The sequence below is a fragment of the Dendrobium catenatum genome, unplaced genomic scaffold (assembly GCF_001605985.2).
Source record: "Dendrobium catenatum unplaced genomic scaffold, ASM160598v2 fragScaff_scaffold_1260, whole genome shotgun sequence".
Taxonomy (NCBI): domain Eukaryota; kingdom Viridiplantae; phylum Streptophyta; class Magnoliopsida; order Asparagales; family Orchidaceae; genus Dendrobium; species Dendrobium catenatum.
This window is the reverse complement of record NW_021319722.1, coordinates 250,621-267,943: the sequence shown is the minus strand read 5'-3', so window position 1 is coordinate 267,943 and position 17,323 is coordinate 250,621. Positions and strand designations below refer to the sequence as shown.

The 17,323-nt window shown below is 35.8% G+C and overlaps 1 protein-coding gene across 3 annotated transcripts; it reads right to left on the bottom strand.

The window, feature by feature from the left end:
• Nucleotides 1-38: 38 nt before the first annotated feature.
• On the bottom strand, nucleotides 39-16,032 carry LOC110115716 (protein MODIFIER OF SNC1 1). Of its 3 annotated transcripts, none has more exons than XM_020849036.2 (9): nucleotides 15,828-16,032; nucleotides 11,259-11,339; nucleotides 10,236-10,310; nucleotides 10,098-10,142; nucleotides 9,576-9,948; nucleotides 9,310-9,406; nucleotides 5,909-5,989; nucleotides 4,148-5,766; nucleotides 39-3,033 (listed from the first exon to the last, which is right to left on the bottom strand). In XM_020849036.2, the coding sequence occupies exons 2-9, from the start codon at nucleotides 11,288-11,290 to the stop codon at nucleotides 640-642; spliced, it is 4,716 nt and encodes a 1,571-aa protein (XP_020704695.1). In that variant the 5' UTR covers nucleotides 11,291-11,339; nucleotides 15,828-16,032; the 3' UTR covers nucleotides 39-639. The 3 variants fall into 3 exon arrangements, with proteins under 3 accessions (XP_020704695.1, XP_020704693.1, XP_020704694.1); XM_020849034.2 differs by having other exon boundaries at nucleotides 9,310-9,412; nucleotides 15,828-16,031; XM_020849035.2 differs by having other exon boundaries at nucleotides 39-3,030; nucleotides 9,310-9,412; nucleotides 15,828-16,031.
• Nucleotides 16,033-17,323: the final 1,291 nt, after the last annotated feature.

Genomic DNA, 17,323 nt, shown 5'->3' with positions numbered 1-17,323 from the left:
GTAAAAAATAAAAATTGCAAATACCAAGCTCCAGAAATCATAAAACCAATGCCAAAATTCAGCTAAAACAGATTTCCAAATGTTTGAACCAAAACAAACTGTCCTAAAAGTTGGAAATCTCGACAAAACATGAAATCCCATCAAGCAGATGAACAGAAAGTTTTGCGCAAAAGTCCCCCTCTGCTCAGAAAAGCAAGGTAAAGAGACCTTCATTTTTTCCAAACAGTCTGGATGTAGAGTAATGTCCATTCTTCGGGACAGTATATACACAAATTGCCACTTCCAAGTACTTCCAAAGAAGCAACTGAGACAATTAGGGAAGAACAGAAGAAGGAAAAAAGAACCATAACAGAATCCATCTTCCCAGGATAAACTATTAAACTCAAGTTGCATCTCCCAAGAGAAGGATCCAAGTTAGATAAAAAGGGCAAAACAGTTCTGAGAAAAACCAAAAAAAATCACCAATACATCCAATGCATAAACTAACCTGTGAGATAGCTCAGGCCTGAAAGCAACTCAACCATCAGAATCTCTGCCATCAACATAAAGTCCACCATAAGCTCCAGATCTCACAGACTGCAAGGTTTACTTTTATGTAGCTAAAATCAGACCGTTATGGCATTTAGAGCAATCTGCAACTCACCCTCCAATGTCATAAGCACCGTTCACACGAACTGAAGCACCGCGCTGAGGCCTATAGAAATGACCAGCTCGCCTAGAGTGGTTGCGACCTTGCATGCCATATCTTGATCCAGATGAAACCCTGTGAGCTTCTGATGGTTCTTCAGAGGGACTGAAGTTCTCATGAAATATGTCACCATCTTTATTGTAACCGGTCTGGTACTCAAAATGCTGTTCAGCATTCCTCGTCAAGTGAGCTTTTTTACTGCCTCCATACATAGCATCTCCCCCTCTAGGAAAATGACCACGATTTTGTCCGCGTCGAGGCACACCAAGATAGTCTTGGTGAATGTTAGCGTTTGCAGAAGCTGATTCAGTAGGGGCGGTCAAATCAGAGTCTATGAACTGATTTTGATCTTTTGAAGGCTGGTACATTACCTTTCTTTCCTTGGCACCCTCCTGATTTTTCAGCTCATTTGGTATTGCCTTTATTTCTCTATAGGCCTCATGATGTTTCATGTCATCTACTTCAATCATGTTTCTCTGAACAACAGAACCACTGTCGTCAAGATTTTTCTCTATGGTTCGTGAAGGCATCATCTTCTCAGCAGCTTTCTGCCCTCCACTGCCTTTATAACCATGCACATACTGCTGGGAATGAACCTGAGATTTAGGTTGCCAATGAGACTTCACATGACCAGAAGAAGCATTCTGGCTTTCATTTCTTGAATGATTCCTCTCACCAGAGTCAGCTGGAGCTGCAGACTGCATTTCTTTTTTGTTAGGCACTTCACCCTGTAAGACTTTGCTATGAGGAGTACAGCTGCTTCCATCAACCCTGACTTCTTTAAATTGCTGTCTTCTCTGTCTGGTCATCCCGTGATCTTCAACAATGCCTATAGACTCACCCTGCAGATTATTACCACCTTCAACATGCACATCATCACCAGGCCTTGAATGGTGGAGCTCAGATGTCTTCTCAAGAAATTTAGAAGATCCAGAGGATAGACTACCTTCTAGTACACACTGTTCAAGTGATGGAGACTCGCCAGAATTTCTTTGACGCCATGACGGTTGTGTCTTGCCATGCCTGCTTTGCTTAGTATCTTCTGTATTCATAGAATTCAATGCAGGTTTTGCAACCGTAGAGCTAACATCTCTGCCAGTTACAGCACTTGCTGAAGCCAATTCACGCTTCCCCATCTTATCAGCAGAAGATGATGGAGCTATTGAGGGAGATGACTGCTGGGAGTCTTTTGCAATGGGTTTAGGAACATATCTCTCTATCTCTGCCCTTCTAGCTTTTGCGCCATTATGCATGTCTTGTGCATTCTTCCCATCTGGAAGATTTGTTACTTCATTTGCACTGCTCTTGTGAACTTCAGATGATCCATCCTTGCTTACCATCTTTACAGGCGCCCAGACCACAGTTTCGCTACCTTGATACTTCGCATTTGCTTTATCAGATTGCAAGTTCCTCGCTGAGTTCCTATGAGGTTGATGTTTCCAGTTGCTTGCCCTCTCGGTAGTTATTTTGGTTGGTTCAGGCCCAGCTTGATTAGGTTCAACCATTAAATCAATGGAATCCTGACCTCTCATGATTTCATTCGAATTATTTTCTGCAACTGACAGAGGTTCCAACAATTTGGGTGAGTGCTTGATTTCATCACTATCCACATCAAATTTTCCCGAGTAGCCTTCAAGATGCGTTGAGTTTAATTGAGTATCACTCAACTTATTCTTATACTTGGGACCACGATTATTCTTACTAACCTGAACAGGGGGATCACTGCTTTGAATTTCAAGACCGTCTGATGCCTCTTCAATGACCATGGAAGCACATTTTGTGTTCCCACTACTCTCAGAATTGGTAAACTTCTCAGACTGGTTACGCTCATCTGTAAAATTTCGTCTTCTTCTGTTCCATGCTTGTTTACGTTTTGAAACGATACTGTCCTGCAAATCTGAGGCAGATCTTGCTGTAATAATTTCTGGAGTACCCTCTTGACACAATTGCCTTGACTGCTCACCTATGGACACATGAGCTTTGACAGAGTCTGAAGTCCCAGTAGGCTGAGTAAATGATAAATAAGCTGGATCTCTGAGCTTAATAATGTTGCCGTCATTAGGATGCTTTTTCACTTGAGAATCACACAAAGAGCCACCATGGAGAGTTTGGCTAACAGCATTAGATTTCACATCCTTACCAGATGTAGTGTCAGGCTTAATTGGGTTGTCATTGCACAGTGGTTGATCATGTCTTGAATTATGCTTTGAATTTGCTGATACTCGCTTGTTCAATTCAGATAATTTAACCAGAGCTTTTGCCTTCTGCTCAGCTGTTCGCTCCTCCTCTTCCTTCTGGAGTTCTATGGCACGCTGCATTGCCGGTTCTTTTAGCTTAGAATGCTGCTGCAAACAAAAAGAAAGTAATAAGCATTGGATCTGAGCAATTACACAAAAGTGCACAATAAATCATTTGGCAGAACATCGCATACTAGCAGTATGATATGTTTCAAATTGACATCAGGATTTTCAACATGAAATTAGTGGCTGGCATTTCCTCATATCTTCCAAATATATCAGAGAAACTACATTTCCAAAAACAAAATGCAGAAGATAACACGTAACAAAAGAGCATTCTAATTGACAGATAAAGCCGTCGAAAATTTTCAAAACTTCAGTAAATGTTTCGAATAGCAACTTTCCAAATAAAGCAAGATGTACCTAGTGCAAGGAGTTCACAGAAATCCAAGATCTTGGGGTGAGTTGATGAATGCACAAAGAGATTGTCTCTATGACTCAAAACTTAATTACACTGGAAGCAACTTAACCATTGCTCCACACCACCCTAAAAAATAACAATTTTCTAAATCCCTCAGCCTGCTTAACAAATCTCAAGGAAGATGTATTCCCAAAGCAGCAATGCATAGAAAGAGCCAAAGCAAAAAAGCAATCCACATATTGCAACTACACATTTCAATAAAAAGTATACAAAAAAGCAACTATTCTACAAAGAACTAGTGAAAATAATGGATCAATATTGTATAATCATTAAATTAAATATTCCTTCAAATAGCAGCACTAGATAACTGACAAATAAAAAACCTACACGATTCTTGAAACTAGACCTTAAACAACTATCTCGCAAATTAATTACAGTTTTTGTATTTATGAGGAAGTATTTATTTAGAAAACATGCCTAAATATTAAGCACTTCAAACGAACAGTATTATAAAGTTAAACATCCCAAACAATAAAACTAAAGTCTCTGTAACCAGGCACCCACCAATAACAAAGGAAATAAAAGTTATATGTTCCTATATATACATTCCAAAAAGTACTTAAATAAATGTAAATAAAAATAATTCATATATAAACTAAACTCAATTTTATATCATCCATCGTGAACTTCTACCAGAATGTAAAATATTCCATCATAATCTTTAAACCAACAACTTCCACAGAAATTATATCCCAGAAAAGTAAGTTTAAGACTAAATTCAAGATATAGCAGGGTTCAAACCTGGACATCAAGATCAACAGATTTCAAAGAGGATGGATCACTGACAGAATTGAAACTAAGATGAGAACCCTGGTCCTCAGGAACCACTTGAGATGCATGTGAATGAGGTATAGATAACAAATATCCACTTTTACCAGTTGCCACTCTAGTTTTCTCAAAAGAATCCCTTTCAAGAGTATTATTCGTATCATTGGCACCATAACTACCAAATTTCAATTTTCCGTGCTGATCAACCCTCCCTTTTGTGTTACGGACTCTCTTCTGGTTATGAGACTGTGACTGCCCACAATCTTCTGAATAGTTTGACTTACCAGGCTCAATGACCAGTTCATCCCATTGATGAGTAGGTTTCAGCTCAAGAACTGACTCATGTATTATAACTTTTGTAGGTGTGTTCAACTTGCTTGCACCTACATTTCTAGAATTGTCAGCAGAGCTAGAATTTGCTGGACCAACCTCCTCAAAATGACCTTCATCACTGCTTGAATTTTGATTACTTCTCATCTCCTTTGTAGGAAAATTTTCGCCCTCAAGGTGGACATCCACAACCCGTGTTTTACTATTCAAGCCTTCAACCTTTTCCATGAGACTGGCATTCTTTTTAACAATGGCATTCTGTTGATCACTACTGTGGACAGCTGCATTATCTAGCTTCTTCTTTACATTTTGACCAGCATACTTGGAAGTTCCAGAAGAGTTTTTATTATTCTGATCTACCAAATCATTAGGATGTTGAGAATGGGAAACCTCATCGTGCCATTCTTCAGTAGTTTGTTCTTGTTTGTAGCCATTGTCTAGCAAGCCTGGCTCTGTTGTTGAGAAACCAGGTTGCTTTCCCCTCTGAGCAGCAGACCAAACTGTTACAGTGTGCTCCTTCCCAAATATATCTTTCTCTTCTGGACTTCCATGATGTTTTAGTAGAACCTTATATTGTCCTTGAGTTCCATTTGCTTGGCTAGAGATCATCTGTTGCTTGGTCATCACTGGACCAGATCCATCAGGCTGTGCATGAAACCTCCAAGGTTGATATCTCAGATTTTCAGAAAGATGTTGGTTATGAACACCATACTGCCCTGGCATTCCCAAAGTGGAACCATCTTGCTCAGAGGAATTGTCAAAGCTCGACTGAGTGGGTCCATAGCATCCTTCATAAAGAACTGGGCCAGGATATACTCCAGGCCTTATAGGGTTCCCTGACTGTCCGTGTGCAATGTATGATTCTGGAGGCCTGTGCCTATAGGCTTCACCTTTCTTAAGGTGGATTCCATCTGGAATAGCTTCTGCTCTTGGGAAAGCTTGAGTATTAGGTAGAGCCCCAGCTGGAACATAAGGATAATATGGATCAGCATGATAACTACCCGGAGGAGCAAATGGTGGTCTATAAAAACCACCAGCCTCGTGCCCTCCATACCAAACTACATTAGAATGGTGAGCAGGAGGACCATGCCAAGGCCCATATTGTCGAGCTGGCATACTTGCGTCTAATAGATGCTGTGGACTGTGATTTTCCCTATGCCAGTTCTCTGTTCTACTTGAAGATCCTTCTCCAGCATGTGGATGAGTATCTGCATTCCAGCTGTTAAAATTTCCATGCAGAGCCAGACCTGGATTTCCATTACCTAGTACTCAGGAGGAAAAAGAAAAAAAAAACAAATAATTTTATGGTCTACTGAAAGGAATGGCAACAAATTTTATGAGCAAAGTAATGTGGTAGGTTTGACATCATTGCAATGTTAACTCAGAACATAAAAACAGGCATACCACTGGTTAAAAGAGATTCGGTCGTTCCTTTCGAACTTGAAGATGCACCCAATGCAGGAGTGGGAGCTTTGGGGGTTTGACCTGATAATGGAAGGAAGTTATCGAATGAGACCAACAAGCATTAAGCTTTACTGAGCCAGAAAGGAACAAGAAATATGCAATATAACCCAATGCCACCAATATCCAATTAACTCGTTTTACTTGCAAATAATTAACTTAAAAACTCAAACATCAGTATCCTGAGCACAAGCGTTGCAATATCAGAAAAGCTTTGTTATCTTTAATCAACCAGACACATCACACGATCACAATTAAAAAAAACATATCAAGCAACCACAGAAACAAATAAAGTTACAAAGTTCATAAAAGCTTCGACTTTGAAAGCACTGAAAATTTGAGAGGTTAATTAAGCTTACAAACTTCTAGATTTAACTCACGAAAAAACCCACATGAAAGATAGACAGTCAAAACTAGCACGCCAGATCAAAACCAGGAAGAATTTCCTTCAAATTTATATGCATAATAATAGTTTTTCACCATCTAAGAATTTCTAATGTGCAGTTGAGATTTCTTCCTTCGAAAAAAAAAAGGGAAAATAACTGGTAGGTTTATCATGTTCATGTTCCTTCACAGGATCATAAAGCTTCTCTTTTAACTTCGAGGTGACAGCAAGCAAGGTAGTGGAAACGGCAATGACGGTGGTGGATACTTGTTTTGATATTTTTAAAAGGGAAGATAGTAGAGGGAATATAAGAGAGCATCCATTCTTTGATACAATAGATTGAGCATATTTAAAAATATCTTACCTGATTATTACTTTATCTTGTCATATTCATAATCTATTAATCCTAAACTATTGATTTTCTAAATTTATCTTCCATTGTTCTAGCTGTTCACATATTGCATTAGGCATACCACCAATTAGAACTATGTCATATATAAAAATTAAACACTAAGATACTTTAACAACTCACTTTAAATATCATTTTATAATCATCTTCATAATATATATATATATATATATATATATATCCTACAATTCCTAAGAAGTATTTGGTCATTCCAGAAATACTTTTCTACTAGTCAATGCTCAATGACATGTTTTAAAACAACATGCATTTAAGTCCCTCTCCATCCCATTCTAACTAGAAAGCACGAGCACAGATTGAGCAAGCAAGGAATCAGGTACCTCAGTACCTCCTGATGCACAATGGTCTCCTGCAACAACTATAACCTCAACAATACTCAAGCCATCCAATGAGGTCCCACAAACAGCTTCACTACTGGGCAATTTTGATAATTTGAAAAATCAAATGAGAATATATAAAAAAATTCAATGCGAAACTTTTGGAAAGGTTTTAATCTATGATGCACAGACACAAACACGGCGACACAGATATGATACAACAAGGACACGAGACACATCAATTATTGAAAATATACGATACGGACACGGGTTGGACACGGTATTATAATTTTTATATTTTAAAAATAGTATATAAAAATTGAATAAGTATAATATTAAAAATAATTTAGAAATAATAATTCATTTAAATAGAATTTATGCTTAAAATAATTAATATTAGGATGTCGAGAGTCGGGCATCAATGTGGTGCATCAGGCATTGAGAGAGGAGACAATAATGCTATCGTGAGTCAAACATCAATGTTATGCAGAAAGTATCAAGCATCGATGTCAATATGGTGTTTGTCGTTGATGTAATGATGTTGAGAGGGTGTTGGTCATCAATTTTAAGTCGACGTCAGACAAAGATGAATTGTCTAAGTTGTGGGTATATAAATTGCTAGCGTCGAGCATCAATATCAAGACAGTGTTAGACTTTGATGTTGAGATGATTTTGAAATGTCGTGTGAAACCAAAGTCGAGAAGCACCAAAGAGAAATGAAAATGAGAATATTAGATAAATGAGTTATTGAGTGCGGACGATTGATTTGTTGTTAAGGATAAAAAATAAGAAATTTATTTTTTATATTTTAAATAAATATAAAAATTTTAAATACAAGAAATTATATTTTTAAAAAAATCATAAAATATTTAAGACATGAGTATCTAATTTGTATTTAATTTTTTTTATCAGACACATTTTCAGCATATCTAGCACGTGTCAGAGGTGTGTCAGAGGTGTGTCAGATGCGTGTCGTGTCGGAAACTGCATGGCTATTTGAGGAGAAGTGCCGGTGCATCATAGGTTTTAATTACTGAGCAGCGAAATACAAGACCGATTAGCAGGATACCGATAAACTAGAACCTAATTGCAAGTTACGTGGTTGAATATTGAGGCATGTACAAGAAAAATTAGAAATAATATTTCCTATTCTTTTTTCAATGTTATGTTGAGAATGCTATTAGAACTTGATAAAAACATCACTTTGATGTGTAGAAAACACTAAAGCTTCATTTGGCACTGCTTTTGTATGTCTAACTATTCAAATATCAATTTTTTTCTTTATAAGGCAATTTGTTAGGAGAAACTGTAGTTTTAAGGAACACCTCTGTAACTTTGCGAACATGTGAATTGACCCGAAGGGCAACTTGTAATTCTATGATAAGAGCACAACAATTTTATTCCATAAAGCAAAGCAAGGCATTATGTAAGTATAACTATACCAATTAAAGCCTTTAACATCCTGATACTAGTGATGAAATTATAAAGCATAATAAATATCCTTTCTTATATATTATTACTAGTTTTCAAATTGAAACAAAATTTAACAGGCCAAAATTACCTGAATATGTCAAATGATTTTTAGATTCATAGTTTACAAATAAGCACAAGGAGGAATGGATCAATAATAAACATGCAAGTATAAAAATATCATTCAACTTGTTGGCAAAATGCAACTCTAACAACTCATCAGGAAACTATTAGTACTTTTTCCGCAACATAGATTTTGACATCTGACAATTTCATCCCCTAACTTCATCCGACTCAGCATTCCATGAAATGATGAACAAAGAACAATGAAGACTCAGTAGTGTAAAACAAAGTTAATATGTCTTAGCATCTTGAATGAGGAATAAAATAAAGACTGCCAAAAGGTCAGAGGCCAGAACTTAAACATAAAAACTAATAAAAACATTACTGATGAAGTGAAATACAATGGTCGTACTCCACAAAAAAACTAAAAAATATTAGTGAAGTGAAATACAATGGTCGCACTCCACATATCATTTTCAGGTTGGAAAGCTGATTAAAGGCACAAAACAGGACACTTGGATGCACAAGTTGTTATACCGAAATAGCAAATCAAATAAGAAGAGTAAACCACTTGCTTAAATCAGAATAGAACGATTTTACAGGAAAAGAAAGTGCATTGCCGCAGGCCAAAAAAAAAAAAGAAATAGATTCAAGTAATTACAGTAAGAACATAAATAAGCACCTTGTTGTGACTTTGGCTCATCACTCTTTTCTGATCCCAACGAAGGAAAATCTCCCGAGCTCAGAGTGAAGTCACTTCTTTTGGATACCTCAGCAGACTGAAACTTGAAAGATCAAAAGTGAAAAATATTCAGATGTAGGAAAATCATAATATATGCCTAGCATCTACAACCTATAATAATAATAAAAAACACAGGTAGATATTTAAAAAATACGGAAAACTAGCAAAAAAAACAAATCTAAATGGAAACAAGAGTGAAGTATTACTTTCTCCGAAGTTCCTGCTGCTCCCCATGCAATACCATCAGTTGAACTTTCTGCAAATCGCGATAAATGAGAGCTATTGGGTCTAGTCTCAGCACTTCGTGGACGATTTGCAGCTACTGACATATGGCTGGATGGAAGTATCCCTGATGCTGATGATGGGCGTGAACTTGAACCCCATGAACTAGAAACAGGCTCACTAGACCTCTCACTACTACCAGTTGATGGACGAGTACCACTTCCACCAGATGATGGACGACCATTAGCATGGATTGGTGAACCCATATTACCATCAGCCCGAGGAGATGACAAATTTGAGGAGCCCCATGCACTTGATGCAGCCAACAATGGCCGGGTGCCCCATGTAAGCGTACCCCTACCATAAGCACAAAAGTCAAGCCAGCCAAGAATTGAATTACATGCAACAAGTTTCTTAGAAATCACCAAAAAAATACAAGCACAAACAAGAAAGCGCATATAAAAAAGAAAACAATATAAAAAGTAAAATGACAAGAAGACACATACTTGGGAACAATTTCAACATTAGGATCCAGCCCATGATTTTCTAACCTTCACATAATAAGAAACAAAGATTCATGCATATTGAAATAAAAGAGCTAGAAATTTCACCATCATGTAATAGATGTCAAATAAAATGCTTACTTCTGACTAGGTAAGTTAATGGGTTTGGGAACTTTTCCCAACACTGTCATGCCAGATTTCCTTGTAGAAGTCCACCTACAAAAAGAAAAATTTCAGCTCATAGCAAAAGGAAAGTTCATAATGTAAATAGAATCATTAAAAAAAAAATGTTGGCAAAGTAACAAAGAGGATATGCCAGCCGATAAACTGTAAAATTACTAAAACCTAAACAAGAATGATGCAAAAGCAACAAATCTATAGCTTTCTAATAGTTAAAAAAAGTAGGTCCTTAAGTTGATAATATTCAGGATGTAGTAGTCCCAACTTTTGAACATGTATTTATCCACTGTACAAAAGAAACCAATTCTGAATGTTTTATCTGCGGACAGTTGATGAAAGAATACAATGCGATCAGTGTGAGTAGTACTTGAAATGGTCTGCTTTATCTTTACTAGAAAGGCTTTAGGTAGCATTATTTTGACAGAGACCATTTAAGGATAGATAATTGACAAACCATGTGAACACAAATAGCAAAAAATCCTCCAATCTAAGGAAATTAAATTTAGTATTCAGAACTCAGAAGACAATGAAAAACTCTAAAAAGAGTGTAAAAAATAAATCTTCACAAATATAAACAAAAACTTAGTACAACCCTCACAAATAAGGCTGTCAAAAAATGCTCATCGTTCATGTTCGGCTTGATAATTAGTTAAAATTTGATCAGCTTTTATAAGCTTGTATATTTAACGAGTCAAACACTAAAAAGGTCCAGTTGGATAGTGTTCAGCTCAATAATGGCTTAACTAATTTTATGTATACATAAAAGTATGCATATACATGACTATGCGCATGTATACTTACATGAGTTTAGTGTATATGCTTGTGCATACCTACAACGATTGCACACACACACATATGACAACATTTATATTCTTTAATCTATTTATGACTTCCAAGCATATTTTTATGACTTCCTACTTGAATTCTACTAATAAAATCTGAGACAAGAACAATGAATAAAAATTGCAAAAGACAAAATCTGACCTTCGTTCAGCCGGTAGCATACTTGAAGCCATGTGTTACTTGATTTCGGTGCAAAATCATCCAACTGCCAATAATATGAGCCTGAAAAAGAGGAAAAATGCTAAATAGACCCAATAATAAGTAAAAATGATTCAGTTTGCTCGAAAGATATTTGATATGATACACAATAAAAAAACCAGCAAAAAGGTGAGATATTAGAAAACTGTGGTCTATTGGGGTTTTTTTTTTCATTATAATAGGAATGTCAATCACCCCATATAGCGGGACAAGGCCTTGACGTTGTCATATAATAGGAATATCAATCCACTATATCAAAAGAATCAATAAATCTTCGATCAATTTTAACAGAAAAATAGATAAAAGTTGTAAAGATACCATAATAAGCATTGTTCAAAAGCGTGGCATCAGAACGGCAATGAAGCTTGCTCATCTGTTTAATGTGATAAACAATACGCTTACAAATAATGTGCTTTTTTAGGGTGATCTTTCTATTAGACATTTTCCATCTGGCCCATGCCCCATGTTTCTTTTCCAAGCAGATGGCAACAAGTTCAATTCTATCTGGGTATTCAATCCCGATAATAGAATGCTAAGTTAATTTGTGAGCCTTGATAGGAATGTAGCCTCTCCAAAACTTGTGCATAAGCTTAAAAAACCTTGGATGAATTAATATCAATGGGTGTCAGCCTCGGTACTCGAAAACACTATGTTTATCGCAAACAAAAGTGTAGTTATATCAATTGATATAGTACTGTGCATTTCAAGCTATAAAAAAATAGCTCAAGGTAGGGATGGAATTAGGAGACATCTTATGGGTTGTTTTCATCTATGTTTTGCAATCTTTTTTGTCCTTGGAATTCAAATAAAAGTGATAAGTAAAGCTTTGTGTGTAGTAATATTGTACAAATTCTTTGGATAAAGCATCGAGCACCCAAACTAGCATACACTTCTGAAGTAATTCATGATGAAAGAAATGGGCTAAACCCAATTTCATACCGACTCATTATATATAGATAGGGGAGGATAAAAAGGGTAAAGATGGGAAGATTGTAAGGTTTCATAATTCCAGAGAATTAATAGGGCAATAAGTTCTAAGACCTTTATAGTTTTTAAGTTGACTGAAAAAATCATAGAATTTAATATTGTTGGAAGAAACGCACTAACAAGCTAAGGTCCTGTTTGGAATCATTTTTTAAAACATTTTAAAAATAATAAAATATGTTTTTTTTCTTCTTTTTTTTGTAAAAATAATTTGATTTTTTTAAAAATAATAAACATAAGCTTGAGATGTTTGTAATATTTTAAAATATTATTTCCTCAAAATTAACCCAACACACTAGATTCTCATCATCTTCCCCTTCAACAACTAGAACTCCATTTCCCTAATCGCTCCTTTATCAAACCCCACCTCTCGTGAAATTGGATCATCGTCGTCGCCCATCTCACTCCCCGCCCTTTGCTACCCTCCACCACTTGTCCGACATCAAGGACTAATAGCTTCTAGTCGCGGCCACCCCTCAAACTCTTATCAACTTATCCCTTGTCATCCTCTCCCGTAACTTCCAATCCCACCTCGACATCAACTACCTCCCTTATGATTCCCATGTTTGAAAGTATGTTTGCCTATTCATCAGCCAGCATGTCGCACGCTTGATCTACAATGTAAATTATCAAACTGATGTCCTAGAAGGTCCGCATCCCCACACAATGTTTAAAACATCTCTACATAAACCTATATTGTCTCCACTAGTCAACGGAATTGGATTTGCACATAATACCAAATCATGTTCATTTCTAATTTCCTTATTTATTTTCAAATATCGTAATCTACTGGCAACTAGCTATGTTCAAAATTGATTGCATGACCTTTGATGCAAATTATCCCATTTTTTTTGTTTCTCAAGATGAGTGGTGCAGGGCAATCAAGTCCAACATTTCTTCTCGATGCAAATCACCACCTTGTGTTCATATAGTTTTTAGCCATTTTTATGATGTTTTGTGTTATAAATGTAGAAAATAGACATATAATTACTTGTTAGTTTAAAGTATTGAGTCTCCTATATAAAATTTGTCTTAGGATTGCATAAATCAATTGAACGATTATAGAATTTTTGAAGAAAAACAAGATTTCTCCATCAAACCTTTCCTTGGGTATTGGGTAACCATCTGGATGATTTACCTACCCACTCATTATCCTCCTAACCAACAGGATAACTAGTGTCTGTCCTCCTCTTTGAGATCCCTATGTTCTTACTCTATTCTTTCTTTTTCTTTCATCTTTCAAGCATTAAGTGTTGTAAAGCTCTCCAAGTCCTCATGAAAGTTTTGACCAAGAAGAAAGTAAAAGATCAAGGAGTTTTACTTTCACATTGCATCAATAAGAGAGGAGTCTCACATCCTCTAGCAAGCTACAACAATAATTCCCACGCCTTGGTTCTGAAAGCTCAACGTGCCATGTGACAAGTCAATTTCTAAGCAACCAACTTATAAGGAGCTAAACTCAACCTCTCAAAATTTAGCAGTTGGCACTAATATTCACATTACTTGATTGGCTACTCTTCTCCAATATGGAAACAGGAGTAAAAAATATAGCGATTTCATTGCTGAGTTTTTTAAATCTACACCTGTTTGCAATTGGGCTAATTTTCTGTGGCATAAGGGCCATGTTTTGCAATATTCAGTGTTTGGTTGGCTGGCTTTGGTGGGAGGCCTTAAAATTGCTATGGAACTTAAACACCGAAGTATTTTTGTAGACTTAACCTGCTCTCTGTGTCATTCCTATAATGAGAGCTCTATGCATCTTTTTTTCGAATGTTCCTACTCTCACAGCATCATTACTTCCTTGATCCCTGCCTGTTCCTCGATTCTGCTTCGGCCTAATCTGATTCAATTATTTCATTGGGTTGATGTTAAGCCCAATACCTCTATGCAAACTAAAAGATTTTATTATCTTATTATATGTTGCACTATTTATCATGTGTGGAAGGAACGTAATGAGAGGAGATTTGCTCATTATGCTGCTAGCCATTCTACAATTTCTCTCAAGATCAAAAGAGCCGTCTCCTCTAGAGTTTACAAATGGAAAGATGGGCTTTCTTTGTAGGATCTGTTATAAACTGCTTACGTCAGGATTTCTGGATTCTCCGAATAAAGTCCGCGTGAATTATTGGCTATCCCTGTACGAATTTTGTTTTTTGGTGGGCAATAATGCTAGATTGCATTTGCTATCTCCCAGGATGGCGGTCTCATGCAACTTGACTCCTTCATGATGGCAAACCTCGCAACCGGGGGAGTTGTGCTCTATTCGGTGATTTCAATCTACTTTCCTGAGCCCTTTCGGTTTATTTACCGTTTTTTGGCTTCTTGCTTTTTATTTTGTTTCCTATGTATTTTGGCACGGTAAGGTGCTGCCCCATTTTTGATCTTTAGGGGGTATTTCTCCCTCTTTATACCTTTCTTTTTACACATGTAACTAGTTTTTCATTAATGGAATTGGGTTATGCCCTTAACTTTCCCAAAAAAAAACAGGAGTCCCGGTTTCGAAAACTATACTTTGGTCTTTAAACTCTTTGTTCTTGAATTAAGAAAAAGTTCGTTCCCTCCAAAAGATTTGATTCTGGCAAATAAAAGCGAGACATAAAACCACAACCAGTCTGAAAATCTGATGACAGAAACAACTTGTTAGGCCTCTTAAAGTGACAGGTTAAGTCTCAAATAGAAAAGACAGAATAAAATAGTATCTTTGACAGGTTAAGTCTCAAAAATAATATTAGTTCAATCCCACTATCCTCCAAAATGGATAGATCGGAATAAAAGATCGATTACCTGGATATTGACCCAATTTTTTCTTCAAAATAGTAGATCAGAAGAAAAGATCAAGGAGTACCCGACCCGATACACAAAAATCTTAAAAGCAGAAACAACTATATAAATGGCACCCATGGATATATATAAAATTATATAAAAAAAAGGATAACATACTGTATTGAAAAAGTTGAAGCATGTCGACCAGCATATGAAACCAACATCCAAATAAGGGAGGTAATCCATCTTTCGGTACCGGAGAATACTAACATTCTCACCCCTGACCAGCCTAAAACTAGGGCAACCAAGGATCTGCCGGTAGAAGAGGCCGCTAACGGGATATAATGACATCGATGTTTTGAGCCATTTCCAGGAAATAGGAAAGAACACGAGTAAGGAAGCTGACGAAAATCACCAATGTCCTCAGGTAAAGGAATATGAAACGTCAGATCGATGATATATCACCTTAACCCCAGGCTTACTCAATCGGAAGAAGCCCGCGTTACGTTCAATACAATAAAGTCGCCACCGTGAATCGATAAACCTAAAGGCTACACCTTCATCCTTAACGATAACACTAAACCCATAATTTCACTCCCTCCATAAATAAAGCTCGCCCCAGATCAACCAGCGTTCGATCTATCATCCAGCACTTGGACGGTGTTGGGTAAAGAACGGAGACACGATCGCGATCGGAAACAGGTCGAGAACCATTAAAAAAAAAAAGAAATGAATTCGGATCGAGATCGGAAACGAGGATGTCACCTGGAATAATGATGCAACGAAGCGCTACGCCCCAAACTGTACAATCCGTAGCCCAGAAAGCCAACGTTAACGAAGGCAAGAAGAGAGAAGGAGACGAAGAGAGAGAGAGAGAGAGAGAGAGAGAGAGAGAGAGAGAGAGAGAAAGAGAGAAGGGTTTGATGCAGAAATCTCTCCCGTGCCAAGAATGAAGCTTGAGAAAAGGCTCGATAGGAACGGCATGGCAGGTCATCTTGTTCAGTTACATTTTCATGCCAAATTCAGAAGCCGAATGCTAGACGGATCAGCCCAATGGACATTTAGGAAGCTATTGGGCTGTAAGTGGGCTTGGGTTCAAGTACGATTTTGTAAAATGTAAATTTTATATAAATGAAAATTTAAAAATTATTTAGTATGATAGGGGTTAAATTTTTTTTACTATTTATTTAGGATTTAATTATGATATATTATTAAATTAATTTAGTATATTTTAATTTTAATTATATTAATTAAATATGAAAATTTAAAAATTATTTAGTATGATAGGGGTTAAATTTTTTTTACTATTTATTTAGGATTTAATTATGATATATTATTAAATTAATTTAGTATATTTTAATTTTAATTATATTAATTAAATTATAATTAACATAAGATAATATCTTAATTATTAATTAATTATTAATTTACTAAAATAGATAAATAACAACTTATACTTAATCATACAAAATAGAATATAATTTTAATTAAGTTAAATTGGTTTTAATCAACTAAATTAATTAGTAAAGCTCATTTGAGTTTTTTAATTAATGTATCAATATATGATTTATTTGATTGAATATTAATAATTTTAATCAATAATGATTTAATCAACTTTAACTATACTAATTAAATTATAATTAACATAGAAAATTGGGCAACTATGTTCATAGCCCCTCCATACACTTCGCAGCATGTTCTCCTATAGTCATTACTGATTTCTTCATCTTTTCATTGATTTTATTTTTTTACAATAGAATAAGAATATTGTGATGATGTTGTTGACTTGGACAAAGTAGTTATCCAATTTTAGCAATTATGAGTAAGTTTTTTTTTTATATTTCAATAATATTATAGATATATTATCATATAGTTTAAATTGATTTTCAGTGAGAAAATTGAATATGTAATAATTCATATAGTTTAAATTGATTTTCAGTGAGAAAATTGAGATCATTTCGATAGACTTAGGCTTTGTTTGAGGCGTCTTTTTAACTACTTCTTAAAGCGGTTTTCTAGTACAAAAAAAAATTAATTTTTGTACTAGAAAATTATTTTAAGAAGCAGGAAGAAAGCCGTCCCAAATGAAGCCTTGGGAAGACTTTCTTATCGCTTCTTGAAGCAGCTTTTTAGTACAAAAATTTTAAAAAAAACTTTATTAAAAATCTGTTTTAAGAAGCAATAAGAAAGTCACCTCAAATGAAGTCTTAATCACGAAACAAATATATGATCTAAGAAATAATAAAAAATAATATATATAT